Source organism: Aspergillus fijiensis, assembly GCF_003184825.1.
Source record: "Aspergillus fijiensis CBS 313.89 unplaced genomic scaffold BO72scaffold_4, whole genome shotgun sequence".
NCBI classification, from domain to species: Eukaryota; Fungi; Ascomycota; class Eurotiomycetes; order Eurotiales; family Aspergillaceae; genus Aspergillus; species Aspergillus fijiensis.
This window is the reverse complement of record NW_024468980.1, coordinates 211,934-225,332: the sequence shown is the minus strand read 5'-3', so window position 1 is coordinate 225,332 and position 13,399 is coordinate 211,934. Positions and strand designations below refer to the sequence as shown.

Genomic DNA, 13,399 nt, shown 5'->3' with positions numbered 1-13,399 from the left:
CTGGACCCTGCTGCCATCAAGTACACAGTAGTCAAGGGTCTTGACAAATAGTCGCTTGTGCCTTCCACTACACTATCAATGCAAACAATACGGTACGCTTATATGAGCACATAGCGCTGGTATGGGACTTATCGCAGGCACCTTTGCATTTCACTTTGACTCCCCACCCCTTCGAGAACATGGTTCTTTGCCTTGTCAAATGTGCCATCCAGTCTTGTTGCCTTCAAGAGCCCAGTCATACAGCCTGTTGAAATTCCGACAGGTATGCCGCACTTCCCAGTCTGTATCATATCGTGTCGGGGAGCCAAAGGCATCGAATTCCGTCCAGTAAATCGGGATTGGAGTTAAATCCGCGTGGCACATCAGCGCTTGTCTGATATAGTCGATGCAGTGATCTGCGAGATGGATCAACACGAATCTCACAAAGCCCCAACCCTAGTCAGAAATATGGGACAAGGGACCACGATCGAAAGTGGTCAGAACAAGAGACAATGGTTCGGTCATAGAAAGAAACAACCGTAGGGATAGATAAAGCACGCCTACCTGTATGCTTCATAGCCACTCCTGGTGCCTCGCTTGCTGGGTTTGATTCTCCCCAAACAACTTGCCGAAGACGGTTCTATCAGCAGTGATATATCTCTGATTAGACTTTGAAATCTGCTCATATCTCATCGAGCAATCACCTACCATACACTATACATATCCACATGCTCACGTCAGCGAGGCTCTATAGTCAGATCTGATTTCATGGGATGTAGGATTTGACATACATGCAATTGATGGAACAACGCGATAGTCACCAAATGCTTCCCAGGGTCGCGGGGATCAACTGCGCTTTGTATTCCTAGTCTCTTCGTCTCTTCAGCTGGGACTGCATAAATTCCAACTGGATTCCCGATATGAGTGAGTGAAGTTCATTCCATACATGCAAAGTCACATATGAGGCGAATGATTATTATTCCGACTTACCATCCCAAAGAGCATTCCAGTTGGAATCAATCTCCTCAGATGGGGGGCCTTCATATTCATTGACACGTATGTTCTTGGAATGTAAACCGCTTGCTTGAAACACCACATTTTCATAATGAATCCATGGTTCAGCGGAAACTGTATGGCACATTAGTACACCAACAAAAACCACGATATTTAGAAAACGAGGCCGACTAACCTAACTCCGTAGGGAATGTCTTTGCACACTCAGGCACTGTTAAGAGAAAGAACGTGGTGTAGATGAGAAAGGCAAGGCTATGAAAAGCCCATGGGAGTAGGGAGATCAGGTAAGCACGGAGCACGGGTGGTTGCTGTGACCTTTCCTCAACCAGCAAGGTATCGGACGGTGAGAGCCTACTATCCGCAGAATCACCCTCTTCATCTTCCAGTTTGCAGTAGCTGACTGGCATGATTGTTATCTGGGCACTGCAATGTCTTCACGACTAACACTGCTATATGAAAAATGAGCAAGGAATGGCCACAACAAGGAGGATAGAGTAAAATGAGGAGGAATTGATTGTCTGCACCGAGATGGTGATATATTGTGACCGGTGGCTGTGCGCTAAGCTTACACGGGGTGCATCAGTAAAATGAACCAACTGACTGCCCAGAGAAAGAAGGCGATGCTAGACATGAAACGACAAAAGCAGCATGACTTGGCTACTATGTTAACCTGAACAAATTGCCTTGGTTGGTTGAGTGATGCCCTGTCAAGAGCACCCCTGCTTCGGACTCCAGTCATGCTACCCCTCATTATATTGGCGAATAAGGGCTTGTGCATATAGAGTGTTTTTTCTTGGTGGAAATAACAGAGGGAGTAAGCAATTAGTACGCCGGTTGCATGCGGGGCTTACAGGTGAACCTTGTCTTTCGGATGTTGTCCGCCAAACCCGCCCCCCAGCCCATGCAGGGCACGCCATGACCCTGGAAAAATGGCGTGGACAGCGAACTCCACTAATGCGGCCCGACGCATACATATGCCCCACAAGCGCGGTTGTTCCGTGTGAATTTACGGGTATCTACGGAGCATATTACAGCACTCCGCAGTAGTTCCCACACAGGTCACAAACATGGTTACATCGCGCGATTAGAGGCAGGATATCCGGGGTCCCGACGGGCTACCATGTACTCGAATAGATCGGCATACCATAGAAAGCGCTAAACTTCTCGCCACTTCGCTCGCTCGAAGATCATTGCCGAATCAAATCCATGGAGCGAAAGAGGCTTCTGGCGAGATAACCGCGAGCAGGGAGAAGTCTGGTGGCGCTGCCAAGACTGTCATTTCCTTGGTTGAATTGCTTGTTCGGACTTTGGGTGTGCCCAAAATTCAGAGAATAAGTGACCATTCCTTGTTACAAGTAACATCTTTGCTCATTACATATTGCTTGGTTGGGTTGGTAGTTCCCTTTCACGGGTAATCTTGTCTCGTTAATACTATAATGTTCGAAGTGCGAATGGGAAATCTAATTGCCTGGCTTCCTTTCGGTTGGATGTGCTGAATCAATTAGATGTCCATGTAAAGAAGACCTAAGCCCTTATGGTAGTTATACACTAATGTTGCTGAATCATATGATATGAGTAAAGATAGCATACGATCCCGCTCAGTGTCTTGGGACGGATGACGGGAACTAGTTCGGTAGACTTCTATGGCCTGTGGATTCTCCGCTGCCTTAGTATAAAGATGCCATTGTATTTTGCGCTGCTCGTCTTTCTCTGGCCTTACGCATAAAGCACACACACCATTGTCAGCACTGAACAGCTACTGTGACGTGAAAGTCCAACCACAATACAACAATGACCAACTCACGCTCTCTCAACTTTGCTGCAGGTGCTGTCGTTATAGGCATCATGACGGGCATGCTTATGATTTACCAAGCCAGTTCTCCAAGCGCCAGCAGGGCAACTACGCGGAGGCCGACGAGCTCTCCAAGCGCCAGCAGGGCAACTACGCGAAGGTCGATGAGAGTGAGCAGTAGGCTACGGGCTTATGAACAGGATTGCAATCACGCTTTCATAGGTGCGGTGTGCGCAATGGCTGAAGGTCAAAGTTAGGCTTGGATTGGGTCATTTTGATGCTTAGAGTGCTATGGAAGGTTGCGTGGAGAGTTTCGAAGTATTAAGAGTCTGGCCGTGCGTTCAACACTCACGGACCAAATGCTTTAGAGATCCAATACTAGCTTTTCTGAAACTACCTCGGTGTTCTGTCTGTAATATTGATAGTGTTCGCGCCCAGATTGCTGCTAGCTTCGTGTAGGACGTGTCACCACCTCGACTCACGCTGCCTTCTCGACATGCCTTGAATGTTGAGTCTCCTTAATTCCCGAAAGCTATGAGAGCTTCTAGGTAGCCAGATTTCCGGGAGCATGTGAGTACATTCTAATTCATGAAGCCCTGAATGAGTGCTTTAGTAAGGAGCATCAGACTGACATTCTCGTGACGATCAAGCTTCGGTCGCCTTATGGCTACAGCAATTGCCAGACCCTTGCCTTGTCAAAAGATCGCGGCCAATAAGAGATATGTACTTTTGCTCCCTCCTTCGTTCTAATTATCAAGTCCATATTCTCGGAGAGAGAAACAGAGCACCGACCCGCGCGAGATATAGAGAGAAGTGGAAGTCCGTCCTTCAGTCCGGCGTATGCCGCTCGTGATCCCGGAATCAACCCGCAAATTATTCGCTTGTTAATACTCGACAAGGCAAATCCAAATTCCAGAATCTCTTGCTCTGTAGGACTAAGGGTCCAGCTTCTATGAATGATGATAGTCTCGCGCATATCCAGGACTTTACCCCTGAGCATATTCTGTAGTTCCTGTGCGATATGCTCTCCCAGATATGGGTATAGATAACCCAGCCAGTCCCTAGCCTGAAGCTGAACCCCGTTCCGCCAATGTTTGGCCATATCGATGATGATCTCGTCCATTGGACTGTTCTGATATAACGAAAAACTTCCTGTTCTTTTTCGTAGCCGACTGTCAATCTGGAGAAGATAGGCACATCCACGCATATATGGAATCAACTCCGCATACCAGTCATTATAGAACTCCTTCTGCGAATCAAGTATATCCATTCCAATCTGCGGACTGGTTCCATAAGCACTCAGCGACGCATTCAGTCTGTTACGCAGATAGTCTTCCCCGCGCAGTCCAAACCGATATGGAAGACAAGCAGAGTAAAATTGTGCAAGCCCTATCCCGAGATTTAGTGTTAGCGTAATCGTTTCGCGAATTCATGTGCTGCTGGTTCATCGGCTGGTTGTCTGCTGGTCGTCTACTCACCCTCAGTGAACCATCCGTTATCATACCCATCTGGCTCTGGTCCCATCATCACAAAGCTATGAATCATCTCGTGTGAGAACAAAGCCACAAGCTCCTCATCTGCCTCCTTCCAGCTGTCTTGGTCATACTCAAAGACGTAACTATCGAGGCATGAGTGCCCGCCAAATCCACGAACCACCCGTCGAATGAAAATGCGATATGAGGTGTTCTCGTTACTGCGAAAGAACGCTGCTAATCTTGGGAATAGTTGGATGTTGTACTGATTCAGTCGCCAAAGATTATCCGGCAGCGTGCCGAACCAGAATACTTTGAGTGGTACTTGGGGCAGTGATAATCTTTTCATTATCAGCCATAGAGACAGAGTTTCTTGCGAGAGCAATGCAGCCCATATCGTCATCGCCCATAGTAGCGGAAGCAATACTCTGAGTCCTGCCGTTGGGATAACTGTGAATCGGCCCCACCATGAAGACTGAGTTGGCGATGACCATTGCATCCCCGGTCTTCGTCACCGATCCCCCGGTCCCCTCGCCGAACGACCACACGGCGCGTGTCCCGGCTGGCGCGCGGGCGATATCCCACGTCACGATATAGTGGTACATCTGATCCTTTTGTGCCGGACGAGGTAAAAAATACCGGCCATTGCCAATCAAACCACCTTGATCCCTGCGAAGATCCACACGGGGGCCGATCGGAGTCGTGATATCCACATGTCGGGGGAAAACGCTGAATTGCAATTGGATATCTCCTAGAGTATCCCGGTTTACGCGCCACTCCTGGTCCGGCCCCTCTGGATTCTCGGTCGGGTTGGTGAAGTAGAGAGGCAAAGGGCCAGCGGCATCAGAGGCCAATATATCACCTTCGGTGAATGGATTGGCAGGAACGTTACCGTAATAGGTTTCGAAGAGAAAGAGCGGGTGGTGAGCGGCGCGATTGGGGCTCTGGAGACTGAGGTGGATGGAGAGATGACTGGCCTCGTGTTTAGCCGTGAAGTGAGGCGTGATGGTAACTTTAAAAGTGCTCAGGTTGACTTGAGCTGGTCTTTCGGGGCAGTAATTCATCTTGAAACTCGTGTTGGCTGAAGTCAACTCCGTAGAGAGTTTTGAATCACGAGGGCAAACTTTTGGATCCGTTGTTATCACGTTTTACGGAGTATGCCTACCTTGGAGATTGTCTTCTGCATTCTAGACTTGAGCGCCCCAGACATTGTCGAGAATTTAATCCGTCGGCGTTCCTGTTCGCTAGTATGTTTCTAGCCTGTTTTGTGGTCACTTTCCGTGACCAACTACCTATTTTGGGGGTATCGATATCGACGTGACTCGGGACATAAGCACTAAGGGCAAAATCATATGCGCTTCAACAGTTGGCATAACATGATTGGTCCGACAGGCCGTCTCTACATCCAGCTACCCCGAGTTCGGGTGGCTCTCTGGCATGCCCCCACTAGCCGGAGTCGGTTGACTTAGTCCCATATTCTACGGAGTAGATGTCAGATAGCATGTGAAGTTTCACTTGCTGCAAGTGTTTGCCGTAGCGTTCCAACCATCCTCACCTGCCTGTTTTCAGCCATGGAGCATTTCGAAAGTCCCCTATTGCTCTGTGGGCAGAATCAATCGGTCTCTTTAAGTACTTGCAGCCTTAGCTTCGGGCAACTGATCTTGGAAATACTTCTTAGGTGTTGTACAAAGTATTTTAAACAAGCTGATGTGATACAAATAGAGACATTGAGAGTCACGGCCTAGAAAATAACGATCATCTCATTACAGAATAATAGATTTGGCCTGTTTTCTCTCCGATGAGGCCATGTACTGGCGCCAACAGCAGCACCACATATCCTCTTTTCCCGCAAACTCCAACAAAACCATTTCCGTTCAGTCTCCTAGTGCTGGCAATCCTCTAAAAATGAGGACAATTGAATGTGCCACCTGGCGTTAACATTTCATTCAGAATATCAGATAGTGCAATTGTATTCTCTGTCCTGCAACTTGGCAGTCAGCGTCTGCTTTATCGAACGTGCCTAGCAAATAGCGACATCACAGGAAGATTCCAGTTTCACCGGGTACATTCCTTCGAGAGACCCATTATGTAGCTGATTGCATGACAAGGCGCATTTAGGAGCCGCCCAGCTGCCAACTATATAAGTTGAAACCGTTTGGACCTTGAATTTTGTCCATCTAGCTATCCTTTTGTTCTCACCATATAACCCCACACCTAGTCTCCATCACCTTGAAAAGGAAGTTGAAAGCCTTGGTCTACTGTACCATCTGGATAGAGTTAGCCTAGCGAAGGGGATGACGGCGAGACCTTTATAGACAGACAATCTCGGTGGACGAGAACATCTCCTGGGTCCATCCAGGCTGCTTCTCACCCCATCCCTTTCCAAAACACGACTTCATGCATTCATGCAAGCAGAGACTGTTCTTGTGACGCAATATCGCGCGAGGAAGGATGGATGCAGCAAGGGTGTGGAGGATGAAATCAATCACATTCGCTGCGATGAATTGAACAAGTGAGGCGAGAGGTTGTCGAGATTGAGGCAGGGGCATCGGATATCTTCTCGTAATGCTTGCTATGCCGGATGCTGTGCTATGGATTCACTTCATGCATAAGCGTGTGTGACTCCGAGTCTAGCACTGGGAAAACTTGCTTCCTACCCCTTGGCAAGCTTTGGCCCATGAGGTGCAACGTCGATCTATCTCATTTGACCCTCTTCCTCTTCCTCATTCACAACTTCCGTCGCGACTCGTTGCTTTTCTGGCAGGAATGATCTTCTGCAAAGAGCCGGTTGCAGTCAAATTAATGGGCAGTATAAGTGTCAAGAAATTCGAATAAAAGCCCAGTCAGCGCAATGTCAAGGCGAGTGGAAAGCAATGCGACCCGTCTCAGATCATTGACCAGTATGCAGCATTTTCAGGGAAAAGGATCATCGCTGCAGTGGTGGGTCCAACCTCCACAGAGTCATACCGACTGTGGACCTCGGAGAAGCCTGGAGAGCTGCTTCCATTGCCACATTCGGTATGAACGCCAGCCAGCTGCAGGATTTATCCGAAGTTCACCCGATGTATCTCAAATCCTTAATAGTCAAGTAGTCAAGTAGAAGCCTACGGACGAATAGCCTCAATACCTGGCTTTGCCTTAGCGAATGAGACATCTAGTTTGAGGGCGAAATCTATACCATATTTTCCAGCTAGGGAGCGTCCGAACCATCCGTCTTAAAAGTGAGGTTAATTGGCTACCTAGTTCACACAATATATCCACATGGGTTGAGCCAATTTTGTCGCGACCCATCCCAATTTATCTGATACACTTCCTCCGTCCAAAATGAACTCTTATCAGACGGTATGACCTCGGAGTTCCGCGTCTCTATGAACTCGGCACGGCTAGGGCGTTGTGGCTAGATGGATGGATCCTTCCTCTTTTTCGGTATAGCTATCAAGAGCCTCATGGCAAGTCTTGAAAGTGGTACACGTATTCTCTGCCGAAGCTAGCATAGCAATAGTCCACAATGCTAGTTTGACAGTCAGCTTGCCGGCACCGTGCGCAGCATATGGGATGCTCTTCCACTGCAGCGTCCCAGATTCAAGTCCCAGGCCGTCATCCACATAGCTTGCGAGACAGGTGGCGGCTGCCGCTGGGGCCGATGCGCACCAATGCCGGAGCTGATGCTCTCCCAGCTACAGCGCATCACGACCAGTTTTTTATCGGTCATGGTCCACCCGTACTAACGTGTTCGGCTCTGCAAACAGTATTTCTGCATTTGGCGGAATGAGTCTAGATGGTTGCTTGCATCAACCCCCGCCGACGTCCACTTCTCAGCAACCTTGGCAGCGCCGGGACACAGGTTCGCGTGCCGCGATGAGTGGAATTACTTGCGGTCCCGACGGATGTGAAGCGTGAGTCTTCTGTTTCCGCGGACTTTTTCGCCGCGCCACCTGGCAGGAGTTCAGCCGGCTCGTGCAGCAGAGGGTACAGAATGTTCCATCCTTTTGCCAGGCACTGTGAGACCACGGGTACTAGACTCCGGCTGATGATGTGTCTGAGTGTCTCTCCGTCCCAGACCTCCCTTTCACCCTGTGAATCCATGAAAAGAATATGCACGGTGCTGCCTAAGGCTCGATCGACCAACGCTCCCCAACCTTAGGTGGGCAAAGCCTGAAGAAACGTTCGAATTCGAATTTTGACCACCAAGGTTTCGGGAGTGGGTACGTGCTAGTGGACCCCAAATCAACAAAAAAGGAAGCTCTGTAATTTCTTGCTTCAACATCACCCGGCAGAATCAGTGCCTGTTTTGCGATCTCAAATTTGGCGCGGATTTCTGGGAGGTCTGTCTTTCTTGGAGGGGAAGGAACAAAATCCTTCACAATAGCCCATCGCGAGACATTCGATCCAGGGACTAGTCTCAAACGCTTACATGCTGTGCTAAGACATGCAAGCTGGTCGTCAGTTAGGTATATCCAACCATGACACCGCACTGCCCAAGTCCCATTCAGACCTAGATCGCACAGGCGGGCAAAGGCACGGCATTCCCGGCTAAAGGGACCAAGGAGTTTTGCACTTGTTGGTTGGACGGGAAATAGTGCTTTGGGAAATTCCCAGGTTTTGAACTGGAGTATGTCAATATTCAACTGCAAAGGTCGAAAAACAAGAATTACTCCTCACTAATTTCAAACACAGATCCATGTTCTCATGCCGGAAAGAGAACACAACCCCTTCTTCCCCATCGGAAATGTATTGAGGTTGTGATATTTCAGCTTCGTGGCCGACGAACTGTTTTAGCAGTGGGTATTTCTTGTAAGCACCCTCATTTTGCAAAGCCTGGACGTCAAGAGTATCCTCCGACACACAAATGTTGAGGTATTCGTTCATGGTTGTCTTAAAGATGTTTGGTCGTTCTATGGTCCAAGAGGCGGTAGGCCAAGAAAGGTCCAGTGATGCTCGCGCAAGCAGCTTTTAGAACCGCGACCCCAACTCTACTCAGTCACGTACCTTGCAGGGCAGTTTCAAGGCCCATGTCAAGTCTTGAACAGAAAACGTGGCGTTCAACTAGAATCGAAGTAAACGTTGGATGATGCAGGGAAGGACCTCGGAGTCACTGCAGTACTAGGTGGAAAGGGATTCCCGATCGGCTGGAACAACTTTGTCTCCGCATTCCCTTAATGGCTTGGAGACACCGCTGCAAAGAGTAGAACCGGGCGCCGCCTCTTTCCTTCTGAGTTCGGTCTTTGCATCGCCACCGTCTATTGTACTCCTTTAAAATCTACATGTATTGTCTTGTAGATGCAGCCTTAACAGTGAGCAGCATACTGAAAGCCTTACTTTACGAGCTGCAGATGATGCAGCCTGATAGAACTTGCTCCTCGCTTCCAGCTGTGATCGATGGGCAGAGTTCCACAGAACGCAACCCCTCATTTGGCGATGTCTGACTCTCGCTGTTACAGAGACTCAAGGTTTTGGCCAGGTTACTGACTGTTGTCTCGCGGCCATGGCCCGTCATTTGGTCTCAGGGCTGATCATGAAGAACGAGGAGAGTGATTTGGCTCAAGGCAGTAATCCTCCGGTCGCCAAACCGGAGGAGGAAGGAGTCAAAATTTACAACTGCAGATAGCTTGGAACTACACGGTGCCAGCCCTGCTACTCATGATCTCTTGGGGCACTGATACCCAGCACCGTCCCGGGACTCGATTCGTCCGATTCGGACGATCATTTCTTCTGCAGGCTTTGAAAACGGAATTATACGCGTACAGCGCTCCGAACGGGCGCAATAATCAGGGCACCTTCAGAAGCAGGTACGCTTCTGCTTCAGTCGCGTACACCCACGGCGACCACTGTTCCCGTCGCGTCCTCTGCACCCTTGGCAGCAAATGGCAATTCTGCGGGAAGTGATTCAATAAGAGTCCGAGACAGCAGACTCGCATTCCACGGACCTTCTTGGTGAGGGTAAGACTGCAGCAATTGGATCGCTCGCCACCGCTGCTCGGGATCAACGGTGCGCTTCGCAATGGCATATAGCGGTGGGACAACGCCGATGTCCAGGGTAATTTGTGGGAGATCTGAGGAATCCTTCTCGCACTGCTGAATTTCTGCGGCGAGAGTCAGCATTATCTCAAAGTCATCTGTGAACTCATGGAACTGCGGCTTTCGAGTCGATACCGGAAGGCTGAGGAGCGCGTTCCTAAGCGCGTGCGCTTCAAGTTGGAGAAGCTTCAAGCCTCGTTTTTCTTTGGCGGTGAGCACCCGGCCCGGTTGATCGTTGAGGTTGGTCGTGAACATCAGGAATAAGCTTAACCGATGGATAATGCGAGCTTGCTCACTGACTGCTGACTCAGACTCGTCATAGCCCGTGATAGCCTGCCGTCGACAGAACCGAACCACAGCGCCGGCGAGGGGTTCCATGATCTGACGGACTTCTGTAACAGTCCAGCGGCCATTCTTGACGTTGTTGCGCGGATACATGTCAGAGTAGAGTGTGGCATCATCATCATCGTCTATGACCAGGATCGGTCCCTCAGAGCCAAAGCAGCCAGCCTGATTGTCAAGATGTGCGAAGGTCTGAGTCAGGGAGGGCTCTAGGGGTGTCTGAACTCCACTTGCTACTTTGATTTGTTGGTCTCGCAGGATTCTGAGGCCACTCCGCAGGTGTCGGAAAGCGTTGTCGTAGTGTCCGAGGGCAAATTCTGCTGCCACGAAAAGAAGGCAGCATAGGAGTACTGTGACGGTGTACTGTGGATCCTGGGATGCATGTCGCCGCCGAAGTTGCTGGAACGCCCGACCCATCTGCTCAAAAGCGAACTGTTGCCAGCGTCGGCTCTCGGTCTTGGCCCTGGGTATTAAGCTTTCTCTCTGGCGCGCTTGGACGCCGCAGTGCACAGCGCTGAGCGCAATGGAACAGTGGCAGACAGCCGGGTCAGCATGACCGATCTGCAAGCTCAATATCTCCCAGAGAACCGAGTCATAAAATCCGGCCAGCGTGGGGACGGTGCAATGCTGGAAGAAGCTGAAGCCGCGTCGCTCCTCTAAGGTTAAAGTAGCCAGAATGCCAGGTGCTGTGAGCTGAGGAATGCCTATCCTTGTAGCGAAGAAGGGCTTGTGAGAGACTGGGGGCAGATCGTAACCGTCACATTGCCTCCCTGTTGAGGTACATCGTTTGCATGCCCCGGGAGATTCGTCGCATTTGACACGACGGTATCTTGGCAGGCGGAGGATCCAGGGTGAGTCGATTGAACGAGGTCAAAAAGGGCAGGGATTAGGATAGAGAACTAACCGGCAGGTTCGACATCCCGACTTGGATCTCTTAGCGTATGCTTTTTGTCGCTTGACTGGGGTTATGGAGGGATCAGGCATGTTGGGAAGTTGGCCAAAGGAGCCTGGAGCCTGGAGCCTGAGAGGGTGGAACAGAGACCGGTGGGAAAGCGGGCCGACGCGTCCGTGAACACCCGCTTTTCTTCCTTCTCCACCCCGCGTGGTTTTCCGACTCGGAATACAGAGTGGAGAAAACACCCTACGTGAACTTGGCCCTGACGCTATCGGAGACTTTCAGTGCAGTGCGACATGACTTTCCGCAATACAAAGAGGACTGTGAGATTATCCGTTCCAGTGAGTCGCTGCTGACAATCTTCGTTCCTTCTTTGATACTATCTCCGATGCAAGCAAACACTAGCACCGTGGAGCAGGACAGAAAGATCGCCGTGGTGATGAACAATTCGAATCAGAATACATGGCACCAGAAGTATAGAAGGGATCAATCATTATAACCTCCACCCAAAATCATGTCGAGCATTGAGTCTCGGAACATCCCGCGGTGATCCTCATTCCAGCTGGCAAATTCCTGGAATATTGCAACATCCGAGCCCCCTCACCTTCAGTATTTAAAATATATACAATCCCGGATCCCAATGCCTCCAATCAACCTTCGAACCAACCCATTACATCTCAAAGGTAAACCCATCCGCCAAAAGAAAACAATCAAGTGTTCCCGAAGATGGCGGTGACCGACAACTTCCAGAGCGAAAGCTACAACTTCGTGGACCGGATCTTTGCAAAGGCGGAGATCCCCCACCGTCTGTTTGGCTGGCCGTCGGCCCACGAGTTCGGCATGGAATTCGGCCCCGTGCCGTCCGTCTCCTGCAGCTACACGCCCCCGGGGTGGATCATCCCCGACAACCACATCGACGGCGCCATCTGGGCGCTGCGGGCGGCGGGACTGCGGCCATGTCCTCAGGGACGGAAATGTCCCACGGTGTGCAGTCCCTGGCTGCCCCCGACGGACGTGGACCATTTCCACCGCACCGAGGGCGATGCGCAGGTCCTGCCCCAGCATCCGCAGCTGCTCCGGGTGATTCGGCTCTATCGGAAGTCGGAGTATCTGTGGTATACTGGCTTGTAGAACGGCAAGAATTGGGGTTATTCCTTTTAATCGGTTTGGACGTTGATTGATCTACTGAATTTCATAATAACAAGACATCGAATCAATTATTCTGCTTTCTGGAACATTTATCTCTAAATTATTCTTCGTGTACTTGACATCCGACAAGTATAAATGGTTTATAAGATTCATCATCCCTGCTTTTTTTCTTTTCGAGGTAGTCTTAGATGACTAGGAACCAGAGGTACTTCTGCCACGATTCATTTTGAAATAGGATACAGAAGAAATCTTACACATCATGCTCAGTTGTCTCGAAATCTCCTTTCACGAAGCCAAGAAGCCAGAGAGGCCATATAATAAAAAGCTGCCGTGGACAAGAACGAGATGAAGAGGAGAGGGGGTAAAACTCGTGGAAGAGATCTTGATATGTTCTCGCCAGTGACAGTAGTAAGTCCGATATAGAAGATATAGTCGCCGGCCCTTGCTTACTCTGAGCGGAGCCGACCAGAACCGGAGCATGCTCGCACTTGACCACGGCAAGCTTCTTATACGTCGCGAGGCATTCAGTCGCTTGCGGCCATACTGTGTCTGTAGCTTGAGTGGCCCGTTGTCTTGCTGGCTTCCATTCCATGCCGGTGAGCGTGATCTAGCAGTGTATTCAGACGATCGCTAGCGATCCGCGCCAGATATCATGGCAGAGAAGTTCGTTCATTATGTCGGGCTGGACGCCCTCCCGGGCGGCTTTAGCTTCATTCATATCGTAAGTGCTCTTGTCGA

General features: G+C 50.0%; 6 protein-coding genes across 6 annotated transcripts; 2 read left to right on the top strand and 4 right to left on the bottom strand.

Annotated features, from left to right (window-relative positions):
- Positions 1–55: 55 nt before the first annotated feature.
- On the bottom strand, positions 56–1,690 carry BO72DRAFT_176678 (oxidase ustYa family protein). The gene is made up of 6 exons (XM_040939436.1): positions 1,169–1,690; positions 970–1,107; positions 771–886; positions 688–693; positions 544–619; positions 56–395 (listed from the first exon to the last, which is right to left on the bottom strand). The coding sequence occupies exons 1-6, from the start codon at positions 1,398–1,400 to the stop codon at positions 196–198; spliced, it is 768 nt and encodes a 255-aa protein (XP_040805705.1). The 5' UTR covers positions 1,401–1,690; the 3' UTR covers positions 56–195.
- A 1,007-nt stretch (positions 1,691–2,697) lies between these two features.
- Positions 2,698–3,118, top strand: BO72DRAFT_176675 (uncharacterized protein). The gene has a single exon (XM_040939435.1). The coding sequence runs from the start codon at positions 2,785–2,787 to the stop codon at positions 3,040–3,042; it is 258 nt and encodes an 85-aa protein (XP_040805704.1). The 5' UTR covers positions 2,698–2,784; the 3' UTR covers positions 3,043–3,118.
- A 334-nt stretch (positions 3,119–3,452) lies between these two features.
- BO72DRAFT_420416 (uncharacterized protein) lies at positions 3,453–5,321 on the bottom strand (the record flags this gene model as incomplete). Its single annotated transcript, XM_040942714.1, has 4 exons — positions 3,453–3,710; positions 3,771–4,174; positions 4,264–4,581; positions 4,685–5,321. The coding sequence occupies 4 exons, from the start codon at positions 5,319–5,321 to the stop codon at positions 3,453–3,455; spliced, it is 1,617 nt and encodes a 538-aa protein (XP_040805703.1).
- A 2,876-nt stretch (positions 5,322–8,197) lies between these two features.
- Positions 8,198–9,335, bottom strand: BO72DRAFT_176652 (uncharacterized protein). Its single transcript, XM_040939434.1, has 2 exons — positions 8,920–9,335; positions 8,198–8,864 (listed from the first exon to the last, which is right to left on the bottom strand). The coding sequence occupies exons 1-2, from the start codon at positions 9,124–9,126 to the stop codon at positions 8,367–8,369; spliced, it is 705 nt and encodes a 234-aa protein (XP_040805702.1). The 5' UTR covers positions 9,127–9,335; the 3' UTR covers positions 8,198–8,366.
- A 724-nt stretch (positions 9,336–10,059) lies between these two features.
- On the bottom strand, positions 10,060–11,601 carry BO72DRAFT_491924 (Zn(II)2Cys6 transcription factor; the record flags this gene model as incomplete). Its single annotated transcript, XM_040948232.1, has 2 exons — positions 10,060–11,446; positions 11,522–11,601. The coding sequence occupies 2 exons, from the start codon at positions 11,599–11,601 to the stop codon at positions 10,060–10,062; spliced, it is 1,467 nt and encodes a 488-aa protein (XP_040805701.1).
- Positions 11,602–12,238: 637 nt separating this feature from the next.
- On the top strand, positions 12,239–12,643 carry BO72DRAFT_455048 (uncharacterized protein; the record flags this gene model as incomplete). The annotated part of the gene is made up of 1 exon (XM_040946215.1): positions 12,239–12,643. The coding sequence occupies one exon, from the start codon at positions 12,239–12,241 to the stop codon at positions 12,641–12,643; it is 405 nt and encodes a 134-aa protein (XP_040805700.1).
- Positions 12,644–13,399: the final 756 nt, after the last annotated feature.